General features: G+C 46.1%; 1 protein-coding gene across 1 annotated transcript in view; it reads right to left on the bottom strand.

Moving 5' to 3' along the window:
• Nucleotides 1-27,841, bottom strand: part of KAZN (kazrin, periplakin interacting protein) — a 179,375-nt gene that overhangs the window by 111,646 nt on the left and 39,888 nt on the right. The window contains exon 2 of the mRNA XM_038166572.2: nucleotides 16,688-16,845. Within this exon, the coding sequence (XP_038022500.1) occupies nucleotides 16,688-16,845 (158 nt within the window). The remainder of the gene's footprint in view (nucleotides 1-16,687; nucleotides 16,846-27,841) is intronic.

The following is a 27,841-nucleotide window of genomic DNA, read 5'->3' as shown; positions in this document are numbered from 1 at the left end:
GCCCTCTTTTTCGTGACACCTACAGAGCGAGGCATTGTTTAAAACCCTTGTTATCGGCCTTGATGTACCCAGGAGGCTTCTTTCTCGTGCGGCTTTTTACTGAGCCATCCTTCTGCTCAGGGACTTTGTCACCTGCTCCCAGTTACCAGCGCAGATCAGCAAGCAGAGAAAGCCAAGGGGCTGAACAAATGCAGCCTTTCTCAGTGCCCATCATCTGTTCACCTTTAATAACTCAAGTCACCGTCTAACAATAATAAGCCCAAGCGTCCACCCATTTCCGAAGGTCATCCAAAGCTCCAGAGATTTGCCTTCACTTCAGAAGCCCTTCTCTCTTCCTTGCTGCCTTTTCTTCCAAGCTCGTGTACAGCTTCTAACAATACCTGCCTTCGCTGTGAGTTGCCTGTGGCAGCCTTCAAAGGCTGGACTTGGGTCTTCAACATCTGTACGGCTGTATGGAAATGCTAGCGTGAAAAAATGTGTTTCTATTAAAAAAATATGTACCTACACACCGTAACCATTCAGTCCCATATCTCCCAAATGCCATCTCTTACAAACACTATAACCTTTTTGAAACTATTGACTTCAGATTTGCTCCAGCAACATGCCAGGAAACTCAACTATTTCTATATTGGAACCACATTTGACCACCGGTTCTATTTTCCCTTAGTTCCAAGCGACCACGTCTTAAAATAGCCAGAAACAATCCCGTTAATACATTTGAGGCACTTACTCAGGCCGCAGGAGCTCTGCTTTCTCGGAAGAAGGCTGCTTGCTGCAGAGCATCCTGTGCAGAACTGAAAGCCACAGGACTTTTACGCACCAGAAAACAGGACCCAGCCAGGCAGATGGGTAACTGCAGCACCCAGCCGGCACAAACAGCAGACAATCTCCAAAGTGTTCAGCACTGCCACCTCGCTAACCAGAAACATGGCCCAAATGCCCCAAAATACAGTTCAGCAAAGTTATTTCCCTGTCTCGCTTTGTATTGATCCCAGAGTAATTGAAAACTGACGTTCGGGTCCTGGCCAGCGCTGGCTGCGTTTGCAGAGCGTGCACAGCCAGAGGCAAGCCGAGCACGCAGCATCCTTCTGTTCCCAGAAATTCCCCTCGCCGTGCACAGCTCCTGCCCACCCTTCTGCCTCTTCCCCGTGGCAAAGGCTTTCAGGCTCTAACCTGTGACCCAGCCACATGTAGCACTGCTTTGCCCCTCGGTTGAGGGCACCCCTTCCCCGTGCAGGACAGCTTGCTGCTGAGTTCTGCAGAGCTCGCTCACCCTGCAGGAGCCAGGCTCTGCGCCCCCTGCCCTCCCAGCACTGCCTGGGTCTCGCTCCCAGCACCCTGCCTGGGCAGACATCTGCTTCGCAGCCAGGGAAAGGCAGCTGGGATCCAGCAAGAGCTGCAGCCAGAAGGCTAAAGAATTTCTGGTTCAGCCTCCTGGCCTGGTGCTAACCCCCAGGTTTGTTCTCAGCTGTTCGTTTTCCTACATTTTACAGAGGAACAGACGTCTACAACTCTATTCCTCTGCTCAAAGCCAAGGCCCTTTTGCCATTTTATCGCTTACACCACAGAACTAGAGTGCCCAAGCCCTCAGCATCTCCCTGTATCCCACTGCATGGACACATCGCCTCCACAGCTGCCACACTGAACACACAGAACTGCTCCCTTCTGAAAATGCCATTTTTACTGAGTTTTAATGCTGCCCGATGGGTCTTCCGCTCACTGAGAAGCAAGCCACCATCACATCTTACTTCTTTTTGTCCTCTGCTTCTGTAATTAACCCAACGTGGTGGCCAAAGCCTGCGTTGTATACAAAGCACCTGCACCTCATCGAATAGGAAGCAGCAGTTTCCTAGCCGGAATGCCAGCACCTGCCTCTTGAAGCTCCATAATCCCACTAATTGGCTCCTCCTCTCCATTTTGCCTCTAAACGTATATTCTTAAGGGCGAAAAGAAGTGCTGCCACCTGCTACCACTTCTTTGCGTGATTCCCAGTGGATTACTTCTACGTATTTATCCTGAGAGGAGAAGCTGTTTGCCCTCCAGGTTTATTCCCCACAAGCAGTGGGTAATGGGCTCTGTCCTTGAGGGAGGGCCACGTGTGGGTCCTGGAGCTGCTGCCCGCACGGCCCCGCAGCTGCCGGCACGCTGGGGACCTGCGAAGCCTTTAATTATCCCCCTTTCAGTGCATAAGGCAAACGCTGCCTCTGAGCACATAATATATTATTTTAGTAGGCTGCCACAAGAGATCTCTTGGAAATATAACTTAATTCATGAGCTGACATAGGTGTGTGCTATTTATATGATAACTTACAGCTTTCATAATGTTGGCCTGGTCCCCAGGATTTGGGAGCTGATCTGCAGTTTGTTTTCTGTGAGTGCTTGCAGACCCCGGGAGTGTCCCTGGCACTGGTTATGCAAGCAAAAAATACACACACGTATTCTTCAGAAATTTCAAATACCTCACGGAAGCTTTTAAATGAAAAGGTGTGGGCTCATCAGATGTGTCCGTGGAGGGAGGAAGAACAGAGAACAGAAAATAAACCTCATCAATCACAAAGTGGTTGGCTTTAAATAAAATTTCTGAGGGACTTAGAGGCCCTTCCTCACAGCTGAAGTCACACGCTGTGTTACCCCAGCGCAGTACCCAGCTCTCAAGTTAGTTTCTTAACAGTAAATGCTGCTGGCAAAGCAGCTGCTGATAATTCTGGTACCCAAACGTGGGCTGGTGTTATCTGCAGGCACTGGCAGCCCTCACTGCTCCAGGCAATTGCTTTTGGGTGAATTTAGGTATTACCCTCTTACTGCCACGCTGGATACCAGCAATGTTTTAGCTATCAGAGTGTCTTTCAAGGCAAAACAAGGAACTCACCAAGAGCCATTAGCATGAGCATTTGGAAGGTTTTTTTGGGCTGCTGCCCATTCAGCTTCGGCTCTTGTGGGGCTCAGCCCCCAGCAAACTGCTCAGTAAGCAACGAAACTGCACCACCGAAAGACACGGCAAGGCTCCTACCTGAACAGAAACAGACTTCTGCACAAGGTAGAAACTTCATTTACGCACAGCAGAGATTCTCCCAAGTGTCACTGCCATAGTTGCTCAAGTTGCCTCAAAAAATGCGGTTTGGCACCTGCAGAACCCCACCGCTTCCCAGCTCCTGAACGTCTTACCCAAATCTCTGCTTCCCTCTCTGCCTCCAGGAGAACAGAAAATGCTTTCCAGTACAGTAGCTGTTCCTATTAAAACCGGTTGGGAAATCATCCCTTCATGCATATTTAAGAACATCACGTCTGTGCATCTGCTGTAGATATGAACCTTACTTTTTTTTAAATTAAAAAAAAAAATCCATTTAAAAAATAATCAGCATTTGCAAAACCTGTTTCCCCTCTAGAATGGGCTCCCTAATAAACTCAAAACATTAAACGCCCCAAGATAGTTTATCATCTCTTTTCCATGACCTTCATCTAACTTCAGCTTTCAGATCCAGAGTAGGAGTGAGTTATTTTGATTAATGATGATTACTTCTTTGTCAGACCAGTAAATCAACTAAAATAAGAAACTCATACCTTGAAAAATTTAAAGGAGTTGCTGCCAAGTATTTTTATAAGGTCTTTATTCACTCTCCATTGTGTGCACTACTCTCAGAAGTGCCACAACAAAATCCCTTGCACTATCAATCCCCCTGCCCCCTTTTGCAAACATTGCATTTTTCCTCTGTTTTCAGCGGAGCAGCTACATTAATATAGCTGTAGCACTGGCTTCTTTTCTTGTTTGTGCAGAGTCATCACCGATCACATGAGTAATGTAAGCACAGCAGTGAGATTTGGGTCTGCTAATAACGTTGGATTTGACAGCGAGGGTTGCATCAACAAGATGAGCGAGGAGAGTGTAGTTATTCCATGCAGCATTTCGCTGTAAACATTATTTTAAAACCCCTTTAAGCCCTTTCTAAATATCCCTTCTTCGGTTCTCATTTGAGATGTGCACATACACAAAGCCTCTGTTGCAGTACCTGCTACCAAAGCCCGCTTGTTTTTCCTGCAGCACTCAGCAAGGTTTGGCCACCTGTGCTCTGTGCAGAGCTCACTCCTCCTCCCCAGTCCAGACAAAAGATCCAGGTGTGTGCGGAGGATTTGGCAAGGAACTGACCACGGGGCACTGCTGGCAGAGCAGGTCCACGGTTTGGCTGCAAGGACAGTGGCTGCTGATTGCAACGAAGCTTTGAAGCCTTTTTTTCCAAGTTTAAACCAAGCACTCAGGAGGAATTTGGCTTTTCCTGCTGCACCAGCTTTACTGGGACAGCAGCGTGGCAGAGAGTGAACCTGGAGAAAGAAAGCCTGGGGAAGTGAATGCCTACAGAGCAGCAATTATTTTGATTTAGGGCTCCTTCACCATGGAGGAGAATTAGGAGAGGAAGATATCAGAGCACTTCCCAGATAGCCTTTTCACTCCAGCTATTAATAAAGAAAGGGCTCTGATGAATCCTGCCCAGGGAGCAGAGAGCCTGGAGCTGGGGGATCTGGTCCAGCTCACAGCCAGCAGTGTCGCAGCCGTGGCAGAGGCAAGCGGCCACGCGGAAAAATTATAATTACGCCTTCAAGTCCATGCATTCAGATGAGCAACAGTGTCACTGCCACAGCTTTTTTTACAGCAACTCAAGTGCATTATTCATAGGGGTTTTAACAGGTCTGTAATCATGGGGACTGCTTCCTTTACCATATTTTTAACCACACGGGAAGAATTTGAGGACCGCTTCAGCTCCTGTTTCAGACCGGATGCCGGTTGTGTGAATGCAACTTTGCACGCCGAAAGAATTACTTTAGGAAATCACAGAGAGGCTGAGTTTTGAAAATATTCCCCAGACTTGGCTTCTGTTTGAAGAATTTCATCTGGATGAGTTCAAAACAACTCTGAAGCTGCTTGCTTTGGAACCGCAGCCCTCGCCAAAGATGCCGAGGCTGCTACACCTGCCCTGGGAAATGTCCCTCTGCTTCCAAAGGTCCCTTTTTGGTCTTTCAGCTTTCAAAGCTGTCACAGAGGGTAGCAATGGGGCACATCAGCAGCGATGTTCCTGCAGCATTGAGTGAGCTTTAACAGCGAGATCTCCTGCCAGCTTCTTGGGAACAAGCCGAAACATCTCAGGTACACGTTTGATGCCCGTGGATCCAGGGACGAGAGGTGTCACAGGTCGTTCCTTGCAGACAGCTGCATTTCAGCACGGTGATGGGGGCTATGGAGGTTTGCCAGGGATGTGCAAGGGGGTGGCAGGACGTGCTCAGAAGCACCTCTTGGAAAGGGGTTTCTGCCCACTGCTCCCTAACAAGAGAAGTTTTCAGCAAAGCACCAACAACACCGAGACCAGGATCTGTACCTTCAGCATGGCTTAAATAGAGCCCAGCATTCACTGCAGAGGAAGCTATGAATTTTGTGCCTTTTTTTTTTTTTCCTTTTTAATCAGGCAGCTAGCAAAAAATAAATCCACTGTGCTCTGTAAAAGCAATGTCAGATGAGAATGCTGTTTTCATGTGAAATCTAGGCGGTGTTTGCCAATATAAGACAAGCATCAGCCACAGATGTTAGTTAAGGACATCTTAATGTTGTGCTCACTGTGCATTCTGCAGCCTAATTACACTGCCTTCATTATTAATAATGTACAAACTGGGGAGTAACAGTTTAGGACAGTTTTCGTTATTTTATTTGGGTCATTTGCAATGTAAGACTAAATCAGACAGCTAAAAAGGAGGAAAAAAAAAAGGAAAATGTAAATCCGTATATGAGCAAAGATTGTTAAAAACATGAAAAAGAGAGAAAAAGAGAAATAGAGAAACAGACCTTCTTCTTATTACCATTATGCCAAAAATAATGGAGACTGACATCATTTGGAAGGGAAAAGGGAACAATTGGGGAATATTAAGTAAGACTCACATCACATGGTGATTCTGCATTCCTCTATGGAGAAAGACAGAGCAAACAGAGGCGATGCATGCTCAGCCTCTGGCAGCCTGCAGCCAGAGAGGGAAGGTCACACTTGAAAGTACAGCAGAAGCTACCCTGAAGTCAGCTGGAGCAAAATTTCAAAGGGGGCAGCACTCCCTGGCTTAGGGGGGATGCATTCAGTTTGTACCTTTCTTTTCTTTTAAGCTGGAAAATTAAGAGATCTTGACTTCCCCCAGGCTACCTCTCTCTGCGTTTGTTCCTTTTACAAATGTGCTTGCTTCTAACTGTTAACGTCGCTGCTAGGCTATTATAAGAGTCCTAGAGCAAACGTCTTTTTAAACTATTGCAGGAAAGAATGGAGATTAGAAAGATATTTCAAAAAGGAAACCTTACTTTTTTGGCTTTCACATAGTACATATATTCTCTTTCCCTGAAGCCACTTCTGGGGAGATTTCTCATGCATAAATAAACATTAACCACTAAATCGCAGGCAGTGCGAAAAGTATTGTTTTAAGAAGAAACCAGAAAGACGGCCACCGGGCTCACATACATCACCAGCCACTTGTACAGGACTCTCGTTACTTTTTGCAAATTAGGGAACAGCAGCAAGAAATCACGCTAAGTGCACCAGCCACCAGCCCGCCCCCCCTGCCCCAGCCAAACCTTCCCAAATCAGACATAGAAACAGCAACACCCCGATGAAAAACCAGGTGATGTGTCAGCACAAAGAGGTTCAGCACTCAGACCCACCACTCGTTATTTTGTCTTGCTTCATTGCTCTGTGGTCTTGCTTAAAGAAAGCACCTGCAGCAACCAGAAGGTGCTGCACGCACTCTCAGGTCAATGGGGATAAGTTTAAAGATGGCTTGCAACAGACCTCTTTTACAAGGGACAGTTAAATGCTTATGTTATTAGAGGAAAATTAAAAGGAATTAGGCTCTGGGCTGCTCTGGGAGTGCAGGAAGGAGCCATCCAGCTCTTCTTCAGCATCTCCCCCCAGTGGCACCACCGCTCGCTTTCCGCAGCGCAGTCCATCCTCTGCAACCCAAACCATGGCTTTTGCTGTAAATTTGCCCCTTACCGAGCACCAACTTTTGTATTCGTTATTTTGCAAGCTCTTAGTTAACACAGTTGCTCTGCCCTGCCTCCCATGCCAGGTTTCAGTGGTTTCACCTTTCATGGCAGTAGCAGCGCGCGTCCCAGCACAGGACAGCCGATATCTCTGACAGATCTGGTAACCTCTCCCTGTGAGCTCTTTATTTACGTGGGAAACATATTCAGAGCCTCCATGTTTAGAGGTGCTGTGTGCTTGAAATCTAATAAAAGTTTGAGCTGGGAGACTGAGCAGCAAATTATTGGATTTTCCGTAAGAGCCAGGCGCTGCACGCCAGCGAGGAGGTTAAGCAGAAAGCGCAGGTCACCAACTATCAACCTCCAACAAAAGAGTTAATTAAATTCAAATATCAACAGGAAAAAATAAATAAATAAATTACGCTTCACTTATAACAAAAATTTTCATGTAACATTTAACTTGCAAAAAGAGTGCATGATTCCACTGACGTTAATATTAAACTGGCATGGTTTTGCTTTTCACTTAATCACCAAGCAACCAAGGAAGCAGAAGGCAGGCTATTCAGCAGCAGTCCCACGGACACGTCGGGGGCTGAATTCTGACACTGCACCATTAAAATCCATGGAGATTTCCCTGAGGCTCCCATGACAGGAGAATCAAGGATGCGCAAACTGACGTCCGATTCCATGGTAATTGGTCCCAACCCCATACCCGGTTCCAGTCTTTTAATTCGGGGAAGAGTTGGGCAAAACGATAGCACCAATTAATTGCTAAGAGGTACCAAGGTGCATTACTTGATATTTATTATTAACAGCATCTTTTAAAGCACTTTTCATCCGAAGGATCCCCGAGCTTTTACACACAATAATTAATGAAGAGTCTCACACCACCACTGTGAAGTTCGTATTATTCCCAACTCACGGAAAAACGAGGATAATGGGAATTAAATTACACCCTCACGTTTACACAACAAATAGCAGACACCTTTTCCCAACAGGGGAAACGGAAAAGTGGCAATGGGGTCTCACAACGAGCAAATCCATCGCCTTGCTCTGGCAATTGGAGAGCAGAGAAAATCGAGGGAGTCTGTCACATCCTGGTGCAAGTAAAACCAGAGCTTACGTGTGCTGATGCCTTCTTTGCAGAGCAGCTTCGCCTAAGGCCTAGAAGGAGTTAAAGTATACGGGCCTGCAACATCTGGACAAGATCTGCTGCCAGGGTTAACTTCCAGGGCTGTTTTGAATATTTTTGCCTCTTTCCAGTATCAATAGCAGGCCAGCATTCTCTTCTAAAAACCAGCTCTTCTATCAGCATCAGCTTTCAGAAACAAAAGGGCTTTTGCTTGCAAAATCAGCTCGCTATCCAGCATCCGAGGCACAGATCTGGAGAAGGAACTTCATCTTTCTCAAGCGAGAACTCAGAGCAACTGTTGATACATGGGGAAAGAATGCAAACACTCAATCTCGCAGAGCCATTAAATATTTATCAGCCTTTCGGAGACACAAATACCAGCGTAGAGCTTGGCTGGCTGCGTGCGCAGCCCGGGTGGGCTCAGGCAGGCAGCGAGCTTGTGGCTTCGGCTCTGGGGGAACTGCTTTGGGATGGAGCTTGTGGGCATCCGAGCACCTTATTACCACAGTGCAGCATTGACAGAGCTCCCTTTGGGGGCAAGCAGTATCAAAAAAAGAAAAAAAAGCAAAAGCTATCAGAGCAGGCAGGCTCGATGCAGCCAGGCGAGCCCCCTGAATTTGGGGAGAGCCCAGCTCCCAGGGGAGCCCCCATCTCACCTCCCTGGTTGCACAGGGCACAGCAGGACCATGTCAGCAGGGATGCTAGCAGCACGCCATGCAGCATGAATGTCTGCTGCCTGCTTTACACCAGCTCCATCCATGCCCATCTCGAGGCAGATAAGGATGACGACGCCTTATCGCCGCGGGCTGTCCCCCTCTTATCTCTGCCTTCCTACAGGCTTCTCGCACCCAGCTACCGAGTGGTGTTTGGAGAGAAGAGAACACGTTTTCCCTGAGTTTTCATTTCCTTGACTCATTCGAAAAACAGAGCAGGGGACAGAAAGCTAGGCAGGATTTTCTGTTCCACTTGTTTGCTCCACAATTGGTGTTTTCTTTGCTTATTAGCTGGAAATCTGCATTGCTGATAAACCGCTGCGATAGCAGATACACTCTAGCCTCCCTAATTGCTCCTTCCACATTTATGAGGATACTTTTCATTTATCTCTCATGAACTCTAATTAACGCTTGCAGAGGTTTTACACACACGCTCATGCATGCACCCCCCACCCCCAGACATGAATATACATCACTTCTTAAGTGACACGGGATTGCCATCATCTTTTCTTCCGCATTTACCAGGTCTCTGTGGCTGAAAAGCTGCCTTTAGCCAACTACTCGTAGGTGGGAGAGCCTTTGGTGAGTGAAGGGGCTGGACAAATGGGGATTTTGGAGTTGTCTGGGTGCAAGCTGGATTTGCAATGCCCGCTGTCTGCAGGGATCTGGGTTCTCTGTGAACCTCCTCTTTCAACTAGTCTTGGTTCTCCGTGACTTCAAGAAAGGCATCTACCTTGCTCCAACCCCCTCTCTGTTATTGACACACACACATATGTATGTTATTCTCCATGAAGCACAGTGCTGGGTCGCTACACAACATCCAGGTTCGACCCTCTCCGCTGGCATGACCTCCAGACAACAATGAAAACATAAAAGTCTCCATTAATTTATAAGCAATTAATTGAAAAACAGACCTGTGGAGAACCTCCCTGCTGCACTCTTTAAACACAAGGCTGTATCTTCCTGTTTGCAGAAGGGATTCTTTTTTTTGAGTCTTTCACTCTTGCAGGGTTGCAAATATTGAAACTATCTCTGAGCTTTTACAAATATCAAACCTAACTCTGAATAATGAGCATATTCCAGTACCAAAGCAGAACAAAATAAGAGAGAGGAAAGGAAATCAGAGGCAGCCCGATGACACTGTACTGAAGCATCTTTTACCTAATGCATTACTAACAGCCCTGCTCTTGCAGCACTTAGGTGATGGCAAATGTAATATTGCTTTTCAGTACTGTTACCCAGCGATATAAATATTTTCTTCCAGTGATTGCAAGCAGGAGAATCCATCCATTGCATAGCAATAACACGGAGAAGGCAGAAGCAAATGAAAGCCAAGTCCCTGACTTATGGTCCCAAGCAGAAACCTTAGTGAGAGCTTACCCAAATGTCAAGGAAATAAATCTGTGCCCAATTCACAGAAAAGGCAGGCAAAAAGAGGAGAGTAGGATGGGATCACATAATCACTGGCCACTCTTCGATTCCCAGTCCCTTTGCAACAAACCTAACACGTGCTGGCTTCCTTGCAGGATTCCTCCCCAGTTTGCACACTCTGCAGCACCGCAGCAAAGGGATGGCAGCAGCCCCAGCAGCAGCACCCATCCGTGCAGGGCAGACCAGCCGAATTTAGGTTCCCTCCATGTTCGGTATGGAGAAGGATTTAACAAATTCGGAATGTGTTTTTTTTTTTTTCTCCAGCCCCAACAGTTTTAAATACTGAGAGAAAAATTATCTTCAGATCTGTATTAGCTTTGCATTATTAACTGGCAGATGACATGTGAGGGGTTGGTGTGAACCAGACGGGCTTTTGGCCTCCTCAGACAAGCACCAGGAGCTGCACAAACCCTGTATTTTCCTCCGTCCAGATGGGGGAGGGAAACCACCCCACTAACTACATGGCATCAGACATTTTGGGAAGTCTCTCCCTTCCACTAAAACAGAGGGGCAGAGAAAACCAGCCTTGAGAAACCAAACCCATACGACCCAATATTGCAGACAGTTAAAAACAGGCGATGAATAATAAGCAAAAAGCAAGGTGTGACGTTCAAAGGGATCGTAGCTCCTGCAGGCCTGGCCGTTTGTGGATACCTAACGATGTGTGGGGTTGTGTTGGCAAAGGCAGCAGCATCCACGTTGCTGCGCACCCAGTATTTTAAGGATACCTTTGATCTCCCTTCATTATACAGCACATCATTCTCCTAATAGATTGAGCTACCAGAAGCAATCCACAAATCAATTTCTCTTCTCCCAGACCATGAAAAGAGGCAGCGGGTTGTCAGGTACACGTTTAGGGAGAGGCGCCACAGACCGGGTTCGTGTAACACATGCTAATGATGCCATTAGAGACAACACGGGCCTTGATGGAGCTTGCTAGATGCCGCGTTTTATCTTCTCCTTCAAGAGAAGTGGGAGTCCTTTGTGCTCCTTTTCAGGCTAGCCCTAGCACGATCATTAGAAGACGGGTTGCTGGCTTGGAAGGGGCTCAGAAGATTTCTGCTTATGGAAATGGGATGACAAGATTAATTTAAAAAATACAGCGTGTGCAACAGCAGGTTTATTTTTCACTTTCCCCTGTCCTGATTTTATCTGATGCTTTTTTCCAAGCTGAACCTGCTTACAAACGGTGAACACTGCCATGCGTGAACACCAGGTTAAAATTGTACTTTATATTATTCGATAGAGGGGAATTAATGTCGCATCGACTTCTGCATCCCCCACAACACATCAGTGTGGCAAGTATGCTTTCAGAACTCAAAACAATTCAAGTTTATTGAAACAAAGGGTAAATTCTGCCTTCCCATTTCTTCCTGTAGGTACTAATACAGCCCACTCACATGAAAATAAAGGTCACGGCGTTTTGTTCCTAAAGCTTGGTCTGGTACAAGTCTGAAGAGCAGATGGTGGAAAGCATTTAACTAGCAAGCACAATATTGCAACAACACGGTTGGGTTTGTACAACAGGCCTCTGTAGAAAATGAGAATTATTTTTAAAGGTCAGCTGATGCAATAGCACCACTGCTACCCGTCTTGCAGCTACTATCGCCGCCGCGTCGGTAACAGTCTGTCTGGGAAAGATGACGGAGACTGCTGAAGAAAAGAGTGTAATTTGAAAGAGCTCAAGAAATTATGTTGTTGTTGTTTTTCTTTTTCTGGTTGGAGGCTAATATATATATATATAAAAGTAGCTGGTGGGATATCGAATGGTTAGAAGTCACTCATATCAAGGAGGTTTCTCCTTTTTGCAAAAACTGAAAGGCTTCCTCTCACCTTAAATCATTAAATCACAGAACCCCGGTGTCAAACTTCAGGGGCTCATGGTGGCGATTTTAAGCAACAACAACAACAAAAAACCTTCCACCTGTAAATGAAAAGGTTCTTCCTGATAAAATTTTGGGGTAATATCTGTAGTATTCTGTTAACAAATTCATCCAGCACTACCACCTGGTTTATTGTCTTTCTTCATGTAAGAATGCAATGAGCCCCTCAGCAGGGATGCAGTCAAATATCTCTACATCCTCATGCTCGCTGAATTACACCTAGTCCACGACTGAAATCCAATTAAATCTAAGCCGGCTGCTCCACACTAGGCTAATCCTATCTTAACTCATTATTCACGGTACGTCCACATCTGAAAAGTCCAGTCCACACCGAAAGATTGTATCTCTGAGTATTCATCCCCGCTGCAGCAGTGCCCAAGTGGGCCCCGATGACAATCGCACCTTGTCGAGAAAGGAAATGAGTGAGAAGATGGCAGTTCTCCCAAAGAGTTTTAAATCCACTTGAAGTCAATTCAACGCTTTATGGAAGTAGCTAAATGTTCGGAACTTCCTGAAAGCTTGGCTTTTAAGGTCAGGCATCCGGGAATATGAAAGAGTCTGTTTTTTTTTTTAACACACGTACTTTCCTATAAGGGAGAATATTAACCTACCCCAGGCTGCTGCCGGTGCCTGGGTGCACCTTGTCAATTCATTAGACAAATACCTTCAGCAAACCACTGGATTAGATCTGATGCCTGTGATGCAGCCCTTAGCTGTTGGGTACCTTCTGCTCTACACCAGGCACATCTCTCACAATAGCAATTAGAAACAGAAAGTAAAAGAAAAAAAAAAAAAAGTCATTTAGGCATTGCTGAAGGAAGATTTAAAGTTGGGAGGTGTAATGGATTCTAGTCACGTGTCTCTCAGAAGCAATAAATCCTGCTGAGGGAAACGTTGGAGGAAAAAACACTGCTCGGCTATAAAATTCTACCTCTGAGGATTATAAAACACCACGCACAGAGCAAACATCCTTCCCAGGCATAATAGGACTGTCAGAAGTGATTGACAGCAATGACAATCTATCATAGAAGGCCGTACCCGTGCAATAGCATCCTGCACGGGGCTGGCTGGCAGAAATGAAATTGTTTATTCATCCCTATACTGTGCGGAGGCTGGAACATGTCAGAGAGCGTAAATGTACCTTTCCTCCCGATCTGCTTTTACACAGCAGCGTTATCTAGGTACAGCTTTTAGTTCACGTAGCATTACTCTGTTTTCCCCCCGGGTTTCTCCCCTCTCGTGCCCTCCGAGCAGACTGCACGCTGAGTGCTCTGAGGGAACACGGCGCCTCGACACCCCCGCGCCGGCACTGCCAAAATCCCGACACAAACAGCAGAAATGAGCAATTTGGAGGCAAAGCTGCAGCCCCCGCCAAAGGGAGGGTGATGCTCCGTGGCTGGCAGCGAGCAATCCCTCCCGCAGGGTGTTTTCATGATGAGAAAACCCTCCCCGGGCTGGATGGAGACCTCCGGGGTCAAGATCCCCGCAGACTGCAATGACTTTCATTAAATTTCTGTCTTCCCTGGGCAGAATCTGAGCTGACGGCCTCCACTGAGCTTATTACCTGTCCCCAAACGCTGCTGGGGGATCCTCTCCACATCCCATCCTCTTGGCCAGCCCCAGCAGCAGCTCTGTGCTCCACTCGCCCACGCTGCTCTGCAGTGACATTGGGTAGGATCGATGCAAAATGTTCAAGGCAATGCCCGATGTCCACGTGAGGATGCCCCCACTGCATATGGGAGGAGATGGTTTTCTGTAGGGGCTGTTTCTCTGTTCTGCCTTTGCCAACAAGTGACCTCCAAGTGACAAGTCAGACAGGGAAGACAGTTCTTCTGAGAGTCCGACAGAGAAATAAATATGGTCTAATGAGGGGACTGGGCTGACACTCAGCAGATGGGAGCCCAAATTCTGGCTCTGAGATCACACAGCTGTGAATCCTTGAGCAAACTGCCCATGGCTCTGCTGTGGCTTCTCTGCTCCCCACTGGGGAGCTTTGTCTCCTCATCATCACAGATGGATGCACACAGCCTGCAGCACAGCCCCACCAAAAATTACTCTGAGCATTTATCCAAAGTGGAAGACCCCAGAGCAAAGCTAGACCCTTGGTGGACTCCTGGGCTGCTGGTGTCCAGAGTTACAAGATTTGTACGATCTCTCTCCACGTCAGAAATGCAGCACTTTGAGGCAGTCATCCCCAAGGATGTGTTTTAAAAGCAGCACCACAGAACGAGGAATGCCCGTTAACCACCACCCCCCGCATCAGCCGATTCTGCTGGGTTAGCAATCCAGCTAATTCCTACCCCAAAATTCAGCTGGATGTTCTCTCCCCAAACCACCTGCCAGCCAGAACCAGGCCCATGCCAAGGGAGAGCTGGAGAGGAAGCAGAAGGGCCAAACCCTGGATTCAGCTTATCTTTGTGCAGAGCCTTACACAACCTGTCTCGTTTAGTGCCCATCCTCGTGGGCTGGGATCAGGGGAAATGGAAGGAAACAACTGTGCTGGTGACAGTTTTTCCCCCTTTGTACTTAGAGTCCCAGGGTGACGAGCACGTGCTCTCCACGCACAGCCCTGTGTGATGCTCCTCTTTGGGCAGCTTGCTGCCAGCCTGTGTTCCTCCCGTTCCCCAAGAGATTTATTTCACTGGGTTTTTTGGTACCTGATGTTGTCATCTGTTCAGTTGTCACCTGTTCAGTTCCATCCTCTTGCTCGTTGTTGCTACTGCCCACCTTGTCATCCCTCCAGCTCCAAAATCCCAATCAAAAGCCCCAACAAGGCTCTGTCCTGCCTCGGAGCAGACCCAGGTGCCCCACGGGGATGCCATGGCACTTCCCACTGCTGTTGGCATTTCCTTCACCAGTCACCCAGGCGGTGCTTTGTATGCATTTAGGACAGCTAACAAGCACTAAAGCACTTCTCAGGAGCTAAAAAAAATAATTCCTGCATAAGGAATTCTTCCATAGGCACTTTTTGCCCCATATTTATTTCATCTGCAGCATGCAGATGCCTGTCAGCATCTGCCTGCTCTCACGCCTGACTCTCCAAAGGTATTCCCACCTGCAGCACAGGCTGCGTGTGCAAATCCAAATGCACAGTTTAACCCTTCATCTTCTCCATGTCCTTGCAGCAATGCCCCAACCAGTGATTTGGGAAAAAAACAGAGGTGATTTGGCTAAAGACACAGAGAAGAGAGATGAGCTCTGTACCCTACAAAGCCTGACTGGACATCTGCTAAGGCGGTGTCTCTGGTCTTTGGGGTCGACTGCCTCTCCCGTCCATCTGTCCCACTGGACTGTAAGCACTGAGCATCCTAAAACTTCAGCACACCTAAATACATTTCCCCCACTCCATATGCAAGAATACCCAAAGTTAAACTACGTGTCACTAACACCAGGGATTCCCAGCTCACTTCTTGCATGCAACAAAAGCCCTATTAGCTAAAGTAATTAGGACCAAAGGGCCTTGAAAGTGAGAGAGACGTGTAAGATAACCACCAGGCTCCACCTGGGAGAATATGGGAATAAAACATGAAAATGTGTGGTTTTCTCTGTTTGCATTTCCCATTTAGGTACTAGCAAAGAGCTGCCAGTGAGTCGCAGAAAACCGAGCCCTGGGGACTGTCTGATTAGCGGAGGTGTGGCTAATTGTGGTGATGCCATCAGCACCAAGCCGGGCTGGTAACTACAAGGGCAAACTGGGGTTGGCATGGGATAGTGATCAGGAAAAACCCTGGGTAAGATTATTGTGCACACAGCACAGCTAATCCTTACAGCAATAATCTCCTCTGCTTTTATTTTCTTGTTAGGCTTCTCATGAGAGGTGATGGGCACAAGCTGCAATATGCAGAACAAGAAAAATCCCCCATGAAAGGGACCCAGGAGTGGAGCTCTTGACCCTGGAGAGCTGTGAGTGCAAGGGCAGCGTGAGCCCTGCTGGAGGGCTGGCCACCCTGCCTCCCCACCAGCTGCCTTTTTCCATCTAGGCTTTGCAAATAAAGACTACAGGGCAGTATAAAAAATAAATACATATAAAATAAATATTTCAGAGGTTGTTTTTTTTATAGGTTGAAGGAAACACTCCAACATAATAAACCTACAGAGGGAGAGATTTTGTGTAGAAGCAGCAAAGACACGAAGCAACATCTGCGCAAAATTTCCTGACTTTTAACTGACATTTTGGAGCCAGGCTAAACCGACAGCTCAGCTGCGTGTCTGGCACGTCTAAAAGTGGCATCAGCACAGATGCGTAGTGGCAAAATGATTTTCTTTTGCTTGGGCTGACACTGGATTCCCATCCACAGGTATATCAATCTCCAGCCCTAAATTTAACACTAGCCCATCAAAAGCTGCTCCCTGCACTGAGATGGCCTTGCTGCAGCTGTGTGTTCTGGAAGCCCAAGTCTGTTTTAAACACGTCTCAGGGACTGCTTTGCACTGCTAAAACCATCCCTACAAAGGAACTGCTGCCTCTGGGTCTGAGAAAAGCGTTTTTGTTGTTGTAACAGATGGGAGTGCATTGGTTTTGTACCTGTGCGTCCATTAAGAGGTGCCTCATCAGCATCATGGCACTTTTCAGAGATTCCTTCTCACTAGGCAGAAAGGCATCTTCGTCTTCGTCCAGCGTTTTTGACTTGTTCACGATAAAATGGGAGATCTGGTCGTTCAAGGAGTGCAGTGACTCCACAGCTGGGGAGACAGAGAGCAGAAAGGGGATGAAAAATGCTGGGGCAGCCCAGGCCATTTTCTCTCTTTGAGATAAGGATGGGAACAAGATGCACTTAAATACGGTGACACGGAAGCGTTAGCTGCAAATATTACTCTTCATAAATTCATCTGATATCAGCATTCACAAAACCCCAGCTGAAGCTTCTGTTACGAAACAAGCCTGTGAGCTTTCTCCCCTAAGATCTGGCAAATCTAAAGAGCAGCATTGCATAGCCATGAAGAAAGCAAATTGCTCAAGGTCAGGTAGCAGGTCACTGCTAGAATAAAAATACGAAAAAATTAGTCTCCTGGCTCCCAGCTCAGAGACCTGCTCCCTGCATGTGCTGGGTCCCAGATCTTCAGACCACACAAAAGGCACAACCAGGTAAAAGTGGCTTTTTATTTATTAGTCAGGGTACCACAGAGCAAGACTATCAACTACAATAGCATTTATTTTATCTCTGTGTGATTATCAGTGCTTGAAACCCTGTTAATCTTTAAAATTCTCCCTCCCAGGGTCAAACCCCAGGTATCCTGTATGGGATTCTGCCCCCAGTCGTGTGGCAGCACATCACAAATCAGAATCGCCATGTTCCACACAAGTCCCCCGGCAATTTTATGCCTTTTATGATGCTGCAATTTATACAGGCTCTAACGACACGAACTAATGACAAAATTTCTCTCTGCACAATGCAAACCTTTGCATTTCTGCCCATTTGAAAAGTCTGTGACGCAACCTGCTTTCAAACCATCGCAAGTGGGGAGCTTTCATCTTTACCGGAGGCTCATTAAACAAATGAGGCTCAAGTAACTCTTCAGAGTATTTTCTTTCTGCCGGTGTCTCACGCAGCAAAAGCCCTCAATAAGCTTGTGGCTGCCAGCAAGCTGAGCCGTGCCTCGGATCGCAGACCCTGCTCTGCTCCTGCTGCTTCTGCATAAGGCAGGGCGTTATTTAGGACTCCCTGACAGACTGGTTTCAAGAACAGCAGGCAACTGGAATGTATTCAACCTAGGTCCATCCCAAGAAGATCTTACCATGAAATTCAGAGTAGCAAGGATTGGCCAGAAACCTATTCAGGAGCAAAGCTTGCCCAAAGGGTCTGTAACAGAGCGGGCACATCTGCACAGTGCAGGGGTGAAGGCACAGAAGCATCCTCACCGACAGAGTTTGCTTTGGAAGGACTGAACGCCCCAAAACAACATCTTCCTTCTGCACTCCCACAAGAACATTTTTCTTGCTTTGCTGCCCTGAGATTAAAGCAAAGGGAACTGCAACAAGGGCTTGCAGCGTGGCCAGTGAGGTCTGTGTGCTGCCCTTCGGTTCCTGGTCTCCTTCCACAAGGCACAAGTTCTGCACCAAAACCCAGCACAGTATTTTCATTTTTCTGACCAAAATCCTCTGGAAATTCCCCGTGTACACTGTCTGTACTCAGCCAGTGTTTTCTCCTTCCCGAGGACAACTGCTGTGCTCTGTTCACACTGCTAGAAATGAGGGTTTGCCAGCACAAATGCTACAAACCTCTGCACATCGGGCAGGATTCATGCCACTAAAGGATGCTGGTGTGATTTATTTTTTTCCTCCAACAAAAATGGAAGTAGGGAAATAAAAGCCACACGGAGCTTTAGCCTTCTTAGAGAAGTTACATTTCTTGAGAGGGAGAACATCAGGGTGCAGCATTCCTCCATTCACGTGCACACAAGGATTGCACCAGTGCCATACAACTTCCCAAAACTGCCGTTTTACCAAAAATCAGATGGCCTTTGAGCAAAAATGTATATTTCCTTCAGTAAATAACAATTTAGACTATTATTGGGGTTTATCCCCAGCACTCCTAGGCAGTTCCCCAGCTCTGCCAGACACCGAGTCCTGAAAGTCGTCATCCCAGCACCAATGCACGAGCACTGAGCCCGTCCCATCCCTCCTGGCCTCCTGAGGACAGATGGTTTTATCTAAAGTTATTTTAACCTCCTTGTCCAAAGCAACAGCTCCGTGTTCCCCGTTATCTTCCCTTTTACCCTTTGGGAAGTTCAGTGTTGTTTGTGCAGCCTGGGGCGCATTAAGCTCCATTTGCCTGGGGGGCAAATGCTTCTCTCACTGGCAGTTCTCCAAGTCTAGAGAGATGCCACAGATACCAGAACAAATATTTCCCAGAATGAATGCAGAAAAAACAGTGACTTGTGCTGATTTTGACTTGTTGACTTGGGCTGATTTTATAAGCATCTGTCTGTGTGCTATGTTTAAAATTTGCTTACCAAAACATGCAGACAATGGAAAACTGTATCTGAAAACAAAGCAGTCTGAGGCTTCTTCGGGGAAGTAAAACAGGACTTTCTGAACCTCCGGCTACCAAAGCAAAAACAAAACAATAAATGCCTACTTCCAACACGTGCTCTGGGAGTCCTGTGTCACAGCCTCCCATGATCCCCTATCATGTACGCAGAGATATTTGATGCTCCTCATTCCAATCAAGAGGAACTCCCTGCCTTGTACACACAATCTAAGCAAGAAGGCTAACGAGGCAGCCTTTCCATCCCTCTCGATGCTAGGCAGTAACTATTTCTGCTGAGCGTCACCAAACCTGGCAATTTCTTTGCAAATACGTAACACAAAATTAAAAAAAAATCTGACTATGGACCTAAGTAGAAGCATGGGTATGTTCTGCTCAGTTCCAAAGGTACTTCTTGATGCCTTTAAAAAAAAAATCACTATTTTCCCTCCCCATATCAGTCCTCGTGGCTTCAGGTTGATAATACATCAGTAACGCCATGAGCGAGACAAGCAGCCAAGTAAATTTACAGCTATCAAAGCCCCATCAGCTTCCCAGCTTCTCCCACTCCAATTTTGATGTTTCCTCACTGTGAGGACCAATTTCAAGAGGTGAAGAAACCGTAACAATTCTCCGTTACTGCTTCGACATCACCTACGAGATAAGAGAAGATGACATATTTCGAGAGAGCTGCTTTTTGTGGCCGCTGCTATCCGAGGCACTGCGCGGCGTGGGTTTTTAGGCAAGGACCATTTGCCACCCCCAGAAGCCAGAGCGGGTCATCAATGATGTGCTGGTTTTCTTGTAGGATGCTTTAGGGCACAAATCCCCAAAGGATGTGAAGGGGAGAAAAGAAATTGCTTTATTGGTTTTTGTCAGAGATGAGGGAAAAAACACACACACGTGTCTATGTATCCATGCACATTCATGCCAACAGCTGCTTCGAGAAAGAGGCTGAAGCAATTAAGTTGTTCCAGGAGATCCCATTTTACACTCTCCAGCTACTGCCCAGATGAGTGCAAAATAAACTGTAGATGATATATCCTGAGATCTACGGACAAAAGCCAGCAAAGTCTAAAATTAATTCTCGCTAGCGGGACTGACTAAATGAAAGACGACACACACGGTAATAATTTTAACAAGGGACACGGAGTAAGGATCCCTGGGCTCTTCACCTGACTCTGCAGCAAAAAAACTCAAGAAGATGTTCAAGCTGGACTTTTCTGCAAGCAGTCAGCACTTGTCACCGCGGCTGGAGACGTGCTCCCACTGAGAGAAAAGGCAAAAGGCACACGGAGTGCACCGATCCTTTGAAAATCTGTCCCACCGAGCACAGAGAAGTCTTTAATGTGTGGGCTGCCAGGGAAAGCCTGCCTCTAATGAGGGTTTCTGACTACCCAGCAAAAGGCACTGATGTGTGTGGGCAAATTGTGCAATTCATTATGGCCTAATGTTACAAAACAGCTTCTCGAGTAACAGCTATGGGGTTGGGTTTGCGGAGAGGAAGAAATATTCCAGGCGCTTTGGGCCTTTCCTTAACACCACCCTCCCAACTCTACCCACACCGCCACGCCAGTCACCCACAGACGTCCACAAGGCTCAGGTCCCCCGAAGCAAAACTGTGCTCAAGAGGGAGCCTCCTCATCCCACAGGACCCGTCTCAGCCGATAACTCCTTTGGAAAGGAAGGTAAAACTGATTTGGTCAGCCTCTTGACTTTTTTTTTTTTTTTACAGTCAAAGACCAACTTTCTCTGTGATGTGAGCACCGAGAACAACCCCGCTCACCACAAAGATGTTCTCCAGATACACCTGCTTCTCATCAAAGCCATATGAGGAATCCCAGCCAGTTCTCAAACCCTCTCTCAGAGCCTCAGCAATGACTGCATCCCTCTGCACAGCTCTGAGGAGAAACTGGGACCCTTCTTGTGAAAGCTGCAGCCCCCGGCCTGGGACCACCCCAGAGTCCTGCAGGTGTAGGCGCCGACCCTGCAGGCACGTTGGGGTTATGGCACGTGGCAGCGTGCCAGCTGCGTACAGTGTATGAAAAGATCTTTACAGAGTTCGGCTGTAACTGATGCCTGGCCTTATACGTGTTTCTGAGGTTGATTAATGGGTCTTTTGCTGGATCCAAAAAAAACCAACGTGCAAGATGTGCAACATTTTGGTTTTGCCTGGTAAACGATTCTGATTAGGAAGCTTTCCCACTGTAGCATTTGCTAATTGCACTTGGACACATCAATGAATTTATTGATCTGCTAGTAGAAGAAATCTGCTTTCATGAAAGCGAAGCTCAAGACAAGTGTTCCCCCTTCCAGTACCAGTAAGGCACTGGTTGCACAACTCGCACTCAGTGCAATGAGAAGCTGACCTGCAAAGCCCGTGGCCATCACGATCCCAAGGCAGCATCTGAGCAAACCGAGCCCATTCTCCTTTCCCCGAGCTGCCATGCACCTTGACAGCTGGAAAACACACTTTGCAGCATCTGCTCCATCCATTTGCTTGTGATATCGCTATTTACATGACCCAACCTTTCACTCTTGCTGTGTGCAGAATCGTCAGGAAGACCCGGCTCTGAAACGCTCCATAAATATTTTCTCCTGGAGCTGGTATGAAGAGTCCTACAGATTTTTCTCTCCATTGTAGTCTTTAACTTGTTTCAAAGGAGGCATTCAATGAGCCCCCTCGCAGGAATAATTTACCACCCCATTAACTGAAGAAAAAATATCTGGTGTCTACATTAGGGGCTCAATCACCTTTCAGAGAAACGCTGTGAAGAACTCATTACAGTAATTACTAATGAGCTGGCCTCTTTGGGCTGTAAATATTTTCTATGTAACTGGCAAAGAGCTGCATTCACAGCTTCCCAGATGCAGAAGAAAGCCATCAGACCAATAAATGGCCCTGCAGCTCCTGAGGAAAACATGCCCAGAAATGAAGCTGGTCATTTTTTTCAGCTTATTAGTTTCTCCTTACCAATCTGACCTTTTTGGAAATGAAAAATGACATCAAGAAGTGGAGCTTTGTGGGGTTGCGACAGCTCTTTAATAATCAAAGTGTTTTATTCAGACCTTGGGGCTTTGCTTGTTGTTGTTTTAATGTTGTGGGAGCTTCTTTCAAAGTTGGATTTTTAACTATTTCCATTAAAATGTCAGTTTTTAACTGTCCATAAATACGCAGGTATATTTTGAATCCAGCGATCTGGAATCAGATTTATGAAATTTCTCATGACATTGCCCCTCCGTTGAAAAGCATATATCCTAGCACAAAGCAGAAAAAGGATGAGAATTTTGGAGCCACATTTCAAGGCCAGATGTCCATGTTCCCCTTAGAGAACAAAAGGCCAGATGTAGAAGCTTGGGCACATTCAGAAATTGACCTTTCCTTAATCCATGCCCATCTGCATGGACACGCTGACGCATGGACACTTGGCTCCCAGCTAGAGCGGCAGCTCAGGCTCCCAGGACAGAACAGAAATTGTCCTCTGCTAGAAGACAGAGGGACTGGCGGTTTTGGAGAAGAGGGTGAGGGTGGTTACGTAGTGAGGGTGGTTATGTAGTGGTGACATAACCACCACAGGTCCAAATCTTCCTGTATTAGACACCGGATTGGTACCTGCCTGCTCCTGGTACTGCCTGAATGACAACAGCCACAAAAATGAAGAATCATTGTGAGCGAAATGGCTTCTGTCTGAGTCCTGAATATATCGCACAAACATCTCATGGAACTAGAGTGCTCCCACCAAAGTCACAATTTATGCAGTTGTTTGCTTTAAAAGCCTTCCAAATGTCCTATCTGAGCACCAGGTAGATGTGATTTCCATCTGATGCTCAAAAACTCCAGAAATTTTGTGTCCACAATAGGTCTGCACTGAACAGGGAGATAAAAGCTCTTGCACTTTGCTGTGGCTTTCCACTTTTTTATCAGCCCTCTGGAAAGCACTGCGCTTTGCCTCAGTTTCTTTCTCTCTAAATCAGGGCTAGCACCCCAGAAGAGTGAGGTGAAGCTCAGTAGAGTTTGGCTAAATTTTTAAAAATTAAAAAACTTGATGTTTACTCTAGTTAGAATACTGCCTGGGGTCACGTAGAAAACCAGCAATAAATTTATATTTTGGCAACAGTCTTGCCAGAGCTATGAGAGTATCAGAGAGCTGAAGAAGTGCTCCCATGCCTGAAAACTTGCCTTTCCCTCCCCAAGCTCTATTAGCTACACTAATAAATAACACACTGCCGCTCACTCCGAAAGAAAGTCCCAAAATGAAGATAAATTCCTCTGCTGTGTTTATGCTTATGACAGGGAGAGCATGGAACAAAGCAACCGGTGAGGGGTCCTGCTGCTCCTGCGGTGCTTTGAACAGAAGGAGCCCACAGCTCCTTCAGCAAATTTGGACCCCACCAAACTTTGTCAGCCTGCCTATTGTTGTTCTCAGAAATATTTGAGATGCTTAACTCCCCAGAGAGCTGCAAGCTGCCACGCCAGGAACATTGTCAGGCTCGGAGAAACGCAGCAGGCACGATGCCAAACTGGTAAATCTAACTCCTGCAGGAGAAACTCACTTCCAATTCGCCTAGAACCAAAAAGCCCTTTCCAAAGCCGGACGACGCGGTGGCACCCGGCTTCAGAGCTGCTGCTCTCGTGTTTCTGCTGGGTAACCATTTCCTTGTCATCTCTTTAGCTAATTGTGCAGCTATTATATTTCCTAAACAATAGCTACTTTATTTAGACAAAAAGGAAGCGGCCGACAAAAATGCTGCACGCCAACACAACGGCAGCACGGGCCAGACACCCAGCTGCTCCGAATTGACTGGAGAGGAGCGAGGCCCAGCTGTGCTTGCGAGAGGGATGGTGGTGCTGGGCTCTGCAGAGCCTACAGCAGCCACTGTGCCCAAAACTGACTCCACCGTCTTGGATAGGTCACCTAAACCTTAGCGCTCCCCTCCCATCCATAAATACAAGGACTGGAGCACACAAACATCACAAAGCGCAAACACGAGATGCCACCGCGGGTGAGGGACTCGTGTGGCTTTTCCCTGCCCTTCAACTGCGAGTTATGAATTGTTCTGGTTTAACAAGCAGCTCCTGGCGTAAACAGGATGCTCCATCTCCTCAGTGTCAAAGGTGGAAGAAAACACTTCCTGAAGGGAATTTAATAAATTGCAGGGCTTTTCTGGGTTTTGAATAAAATGAAATTGTTAGAAGACAACTGAGCTGGATTTGTTTCCCACCGAACATCTGGAAGTGTGTGAAGCAGTGCCCTTGTGAGTGCTGAGAGACTAATGAATATCGTCTTGCCAATCTACTGGGGTTGCAGTAATCAGAGAAGGTCACCAGAAGTCCTGAGACTGCCTTAAAAAAATCACAAGATATAAAAAATAAACAGCCAAACTGGGTATTTTTGCTGATGCTTCTGAGATTCTCCTTTAGCTCTTAAGATTTCACTTCTCTTAACCTAATGGTTAGAAACTTAAAATATAATTTAAAAAATATATATTTGCTGCATATGAAAAATACCAATGATTATGACGCTTGCAATAAAGTCATGAAACTTGGCAACCTGCAAATCTCTCTTTGAAAGTGTCTGTGTTCACTGTTCATAGATGAAAAAAGGGATGGAGGATACTGTTAAAGTAAGTATTTAACTTTCCTTGGAAGACTTCTTGAGCTGCTGAAAACCTTAAGAAGTGACACTAGCAAAATGCTGGGCTTAGCAATTCTATCCTAAAAAAAAAAAAAAAAAACAAAAAAACTATACTGGCATAGCATTATAAAAAGCTAAAATTTATTGGCATAGCATTCTAAAAAGCTAAAATTCAACCACTGGAAGAGCACAGTACAAGCTGAGTACAGTAAATCAGGTGGTCAAGTTTTATCAGGCGCTCACACAAAAGCAGCTGTCTCAGAGAGCCTGGGAGGGGGCTCTGGTTCCCCTGCAGATAAAGGTGACACCGAGGATCACACCAGATGCTGCATCTGCACGAATGCTGCCAGCAGAGCCACCCACCATCAATTCCTGCCCTGCTCAGTGTTTCCTACAACATTCCCTTTGCATTCCAGACCTGTACTCCATGAAGCACACAAGCACTATTACCTTGTTTTACAGACTGAGAAATCCAGGCCTTTTTTTTTCTATGTTTAAAACACTCAATTCGTGTCAGAATGTCATCTGTGGATGTACCATGCCACAGATGTTTGGGCTTATTTGTAATTTATGTTATTTTGACATTACTGTGGTCAACTACCGCCTAATTCTAACTGGGAGCCATCAATCCACTACGGCCAGTAACACCAAAAATATTTATGTGGAATAAAAATAAGCATCTAGAAATATATTCATACAATCAGAGTTAAAAAGAGACTATATTCAGTACTTAATAGTCCTGTCACAATTGTATCTTTGGAGCAAAAGCTTCACATTCAAGACACTTCTTCAGTGCCATTTATTTTCATGGGCACAGACCTGAATAAACTCCTCCTAAAATAAAGCAGATTTTTCAGACTGGTATTTAAACTTATTCTTTCTCTTAACTATGTCTATAAAACGTAGCAAGAGAGTATCCTCTGTAAAGAATATTATCCTGTGATCAACTATGTCTGTATGCACAGCTTCAAACTCAGCTCGAGTGGATTTCCATACAGCAAGAACAAGTAACACAAGCTGCAGTCCTAGAAAATCTTTAATGTCTCAACTTTTCCAGCGCACAGTGCACCTAGCTTTACTCCAAGCAGTTGGAAGTGACAGGCTTAACTTTCCACAAAATGGGATTTCTTCATCTCTAAGATAAATGGGAAACACAACCTACAGCAAACTCTTCTTGCTACGCTCCCTCGCAAGAAGAACAATGATGCAAGTCTTGCTTTATGAAAGAAGCTCCTGCTCACAGCCAAAATAAAGGTATTGAAAATTTTGAAAGGCATGTCCATTGTGAGCTTTTACTTAGAAAACAAACAAGTCTCGATGATGTCTAAGCACATCCCCAGATCGTGTTCAAAATAGCATTTTAATAGAATTTCGTGCACACTTTCTTTTCAGTGATGTTTTCATTCTATGTGAGCATGATCATTTGTCAAAATTATGACATTTCCAGGAAAAAAAAAAAAAAAGAACAAGCAGAGCATTCAATACTAATTACATAGTATTCAAATGCTACTCCCATTTGGACTCATTATTTTTTGTTTATTAGGTTTTCTAGATGCTTCTGTTAAGGTGCTTTTACCTCTTCTGCAATTGGTGGGATTTTTCAGTAAGGAGTGAGAATCTCATAACTTTTTTCATGTCGTAAAGCCTCATGGAAGATTTTAAGTGCATTTTTTCTATTTCAATAACCAGTGGTAAAATCATATATTTCTAAACTTTCTAACTGCAGTAGGCACTGTCTTCTTTGTTTTGACTTTTCTGGCTTCTGTGATTTAGCTTTGAACCTTGACATCACCATCAACCCTCACATTTATGTCTAGATTACAAACACTGTGCTTGTAAACATTCACTGGTGGCATTTATTTTAGCAATCAGAAAGCAGGAGAAAACCAAATATCCCTGGAGACAGGGATAACATATATTGCATTAACCTCTTTTCCTTGTTTTCATCTGTAGCCTTTGCAGCAAGATTGTTTGGCAAGGCAATGGAATTAAAGTTTTATAAAGGACAAGAGGAGTAACTGTCACCAGTATGGAACTGGGGAAGCAGCACTTTGCAGGCAGTGCCTGGAAGGACTGGGATTTTCCACCAGTTGTGTTCTTGTGCCAAGCCCAAGCAAGGAGCTGGGATGGCAGCCAGGCACCCGGAGAGATGAGATCACTGCAATGCCTCGGCAGCATGTGAGGCAGGTAAACCCAGAGCAGCAGCAGAGCAGGAGTGAAATGAAAACACTCTCCTCAGTAACAGAGAACATTAGGTAAACAGAAAAGGTTTTGATTGAAGTGTTGAAACCCCTGAAGTGACTCACAGACCTCATTTCATTCTCAAACACACCCGTGGTTCTTGGACTCCTGAGTCTTGGAGTAACGGTGGCATTTTGGCAACTAACTTGCTTTCGAGGACAGAGCTGAAATGCTCCTGATCCAGCAGCAATTCTGGGTGTCCAGCCCTTGATGGGTGGGAGACCTCAAAGTACATTAACTTGCTCCCTGGGCTGCAGCTGCAATCAGTGCTGATATATCAAATGAAAATGGGTATCGTTTGCAAAACCACCTGTGATCTTCAGTAGACATGCATGAGGACAGCACTACCCCAATATGTGCTACCTGCTCCTATAGCTGAGCTACCCTCAAAACCCCTAAAACCAGTCAGCACATCCTGCAGTCTCATTTTTTGGAAGCCAAGCAGCTATAGCTCTGTCTTGCTTTCCCCGTGCAAGAACCCCTTTAGGTTGACAGCAGAAATGACTTAAAGTTTCTGAGAGCCTTTCATCTTCCCAAGACCCCCAGACGTGCTGAACCAATAACAGGAACATTAGAAGTTGGTTCACCCCGTTAATAACCCGGCCCGTCACTCCATGCTCTCCCCCGGCAGCTGCCTGAGGGAACGAGCATTTCCTTCAGTGCAGGCATTTTGATGGATGAAGAGAAAGTATTTCATTTTGGCACTTGATTGACAGAGAGTGTCCCTGTTAATTACGGCCAAAAAGACAGAGAAAGACAGGAAAATGATAATACAGCCCCACAAACTAATTCTGGTGTCATAGTTAGCGGGTTCTTAGAAAATGCAGAGGCTGA

The sequence above is a fragment of the Anas platyrhynchos genome, chromosome 22 (genome assembly GCF_047663525.1).
Source record: "Anas platyrhynchos isolate ZD024472 breed Pekin duck chromosome 22, IASCAAS_PekinDuck_T2T, whole genome shotgun sequence".
Classification (NCBI taxonomy): Eukaryota; Metazoa; Chordata; class Aves; order Anseriformes; family Anatidae; genus Anas; species Anas platyrhynchos.
This window is presented reverse-complemented; position numbering and strand designations above follow the sequence as displayed.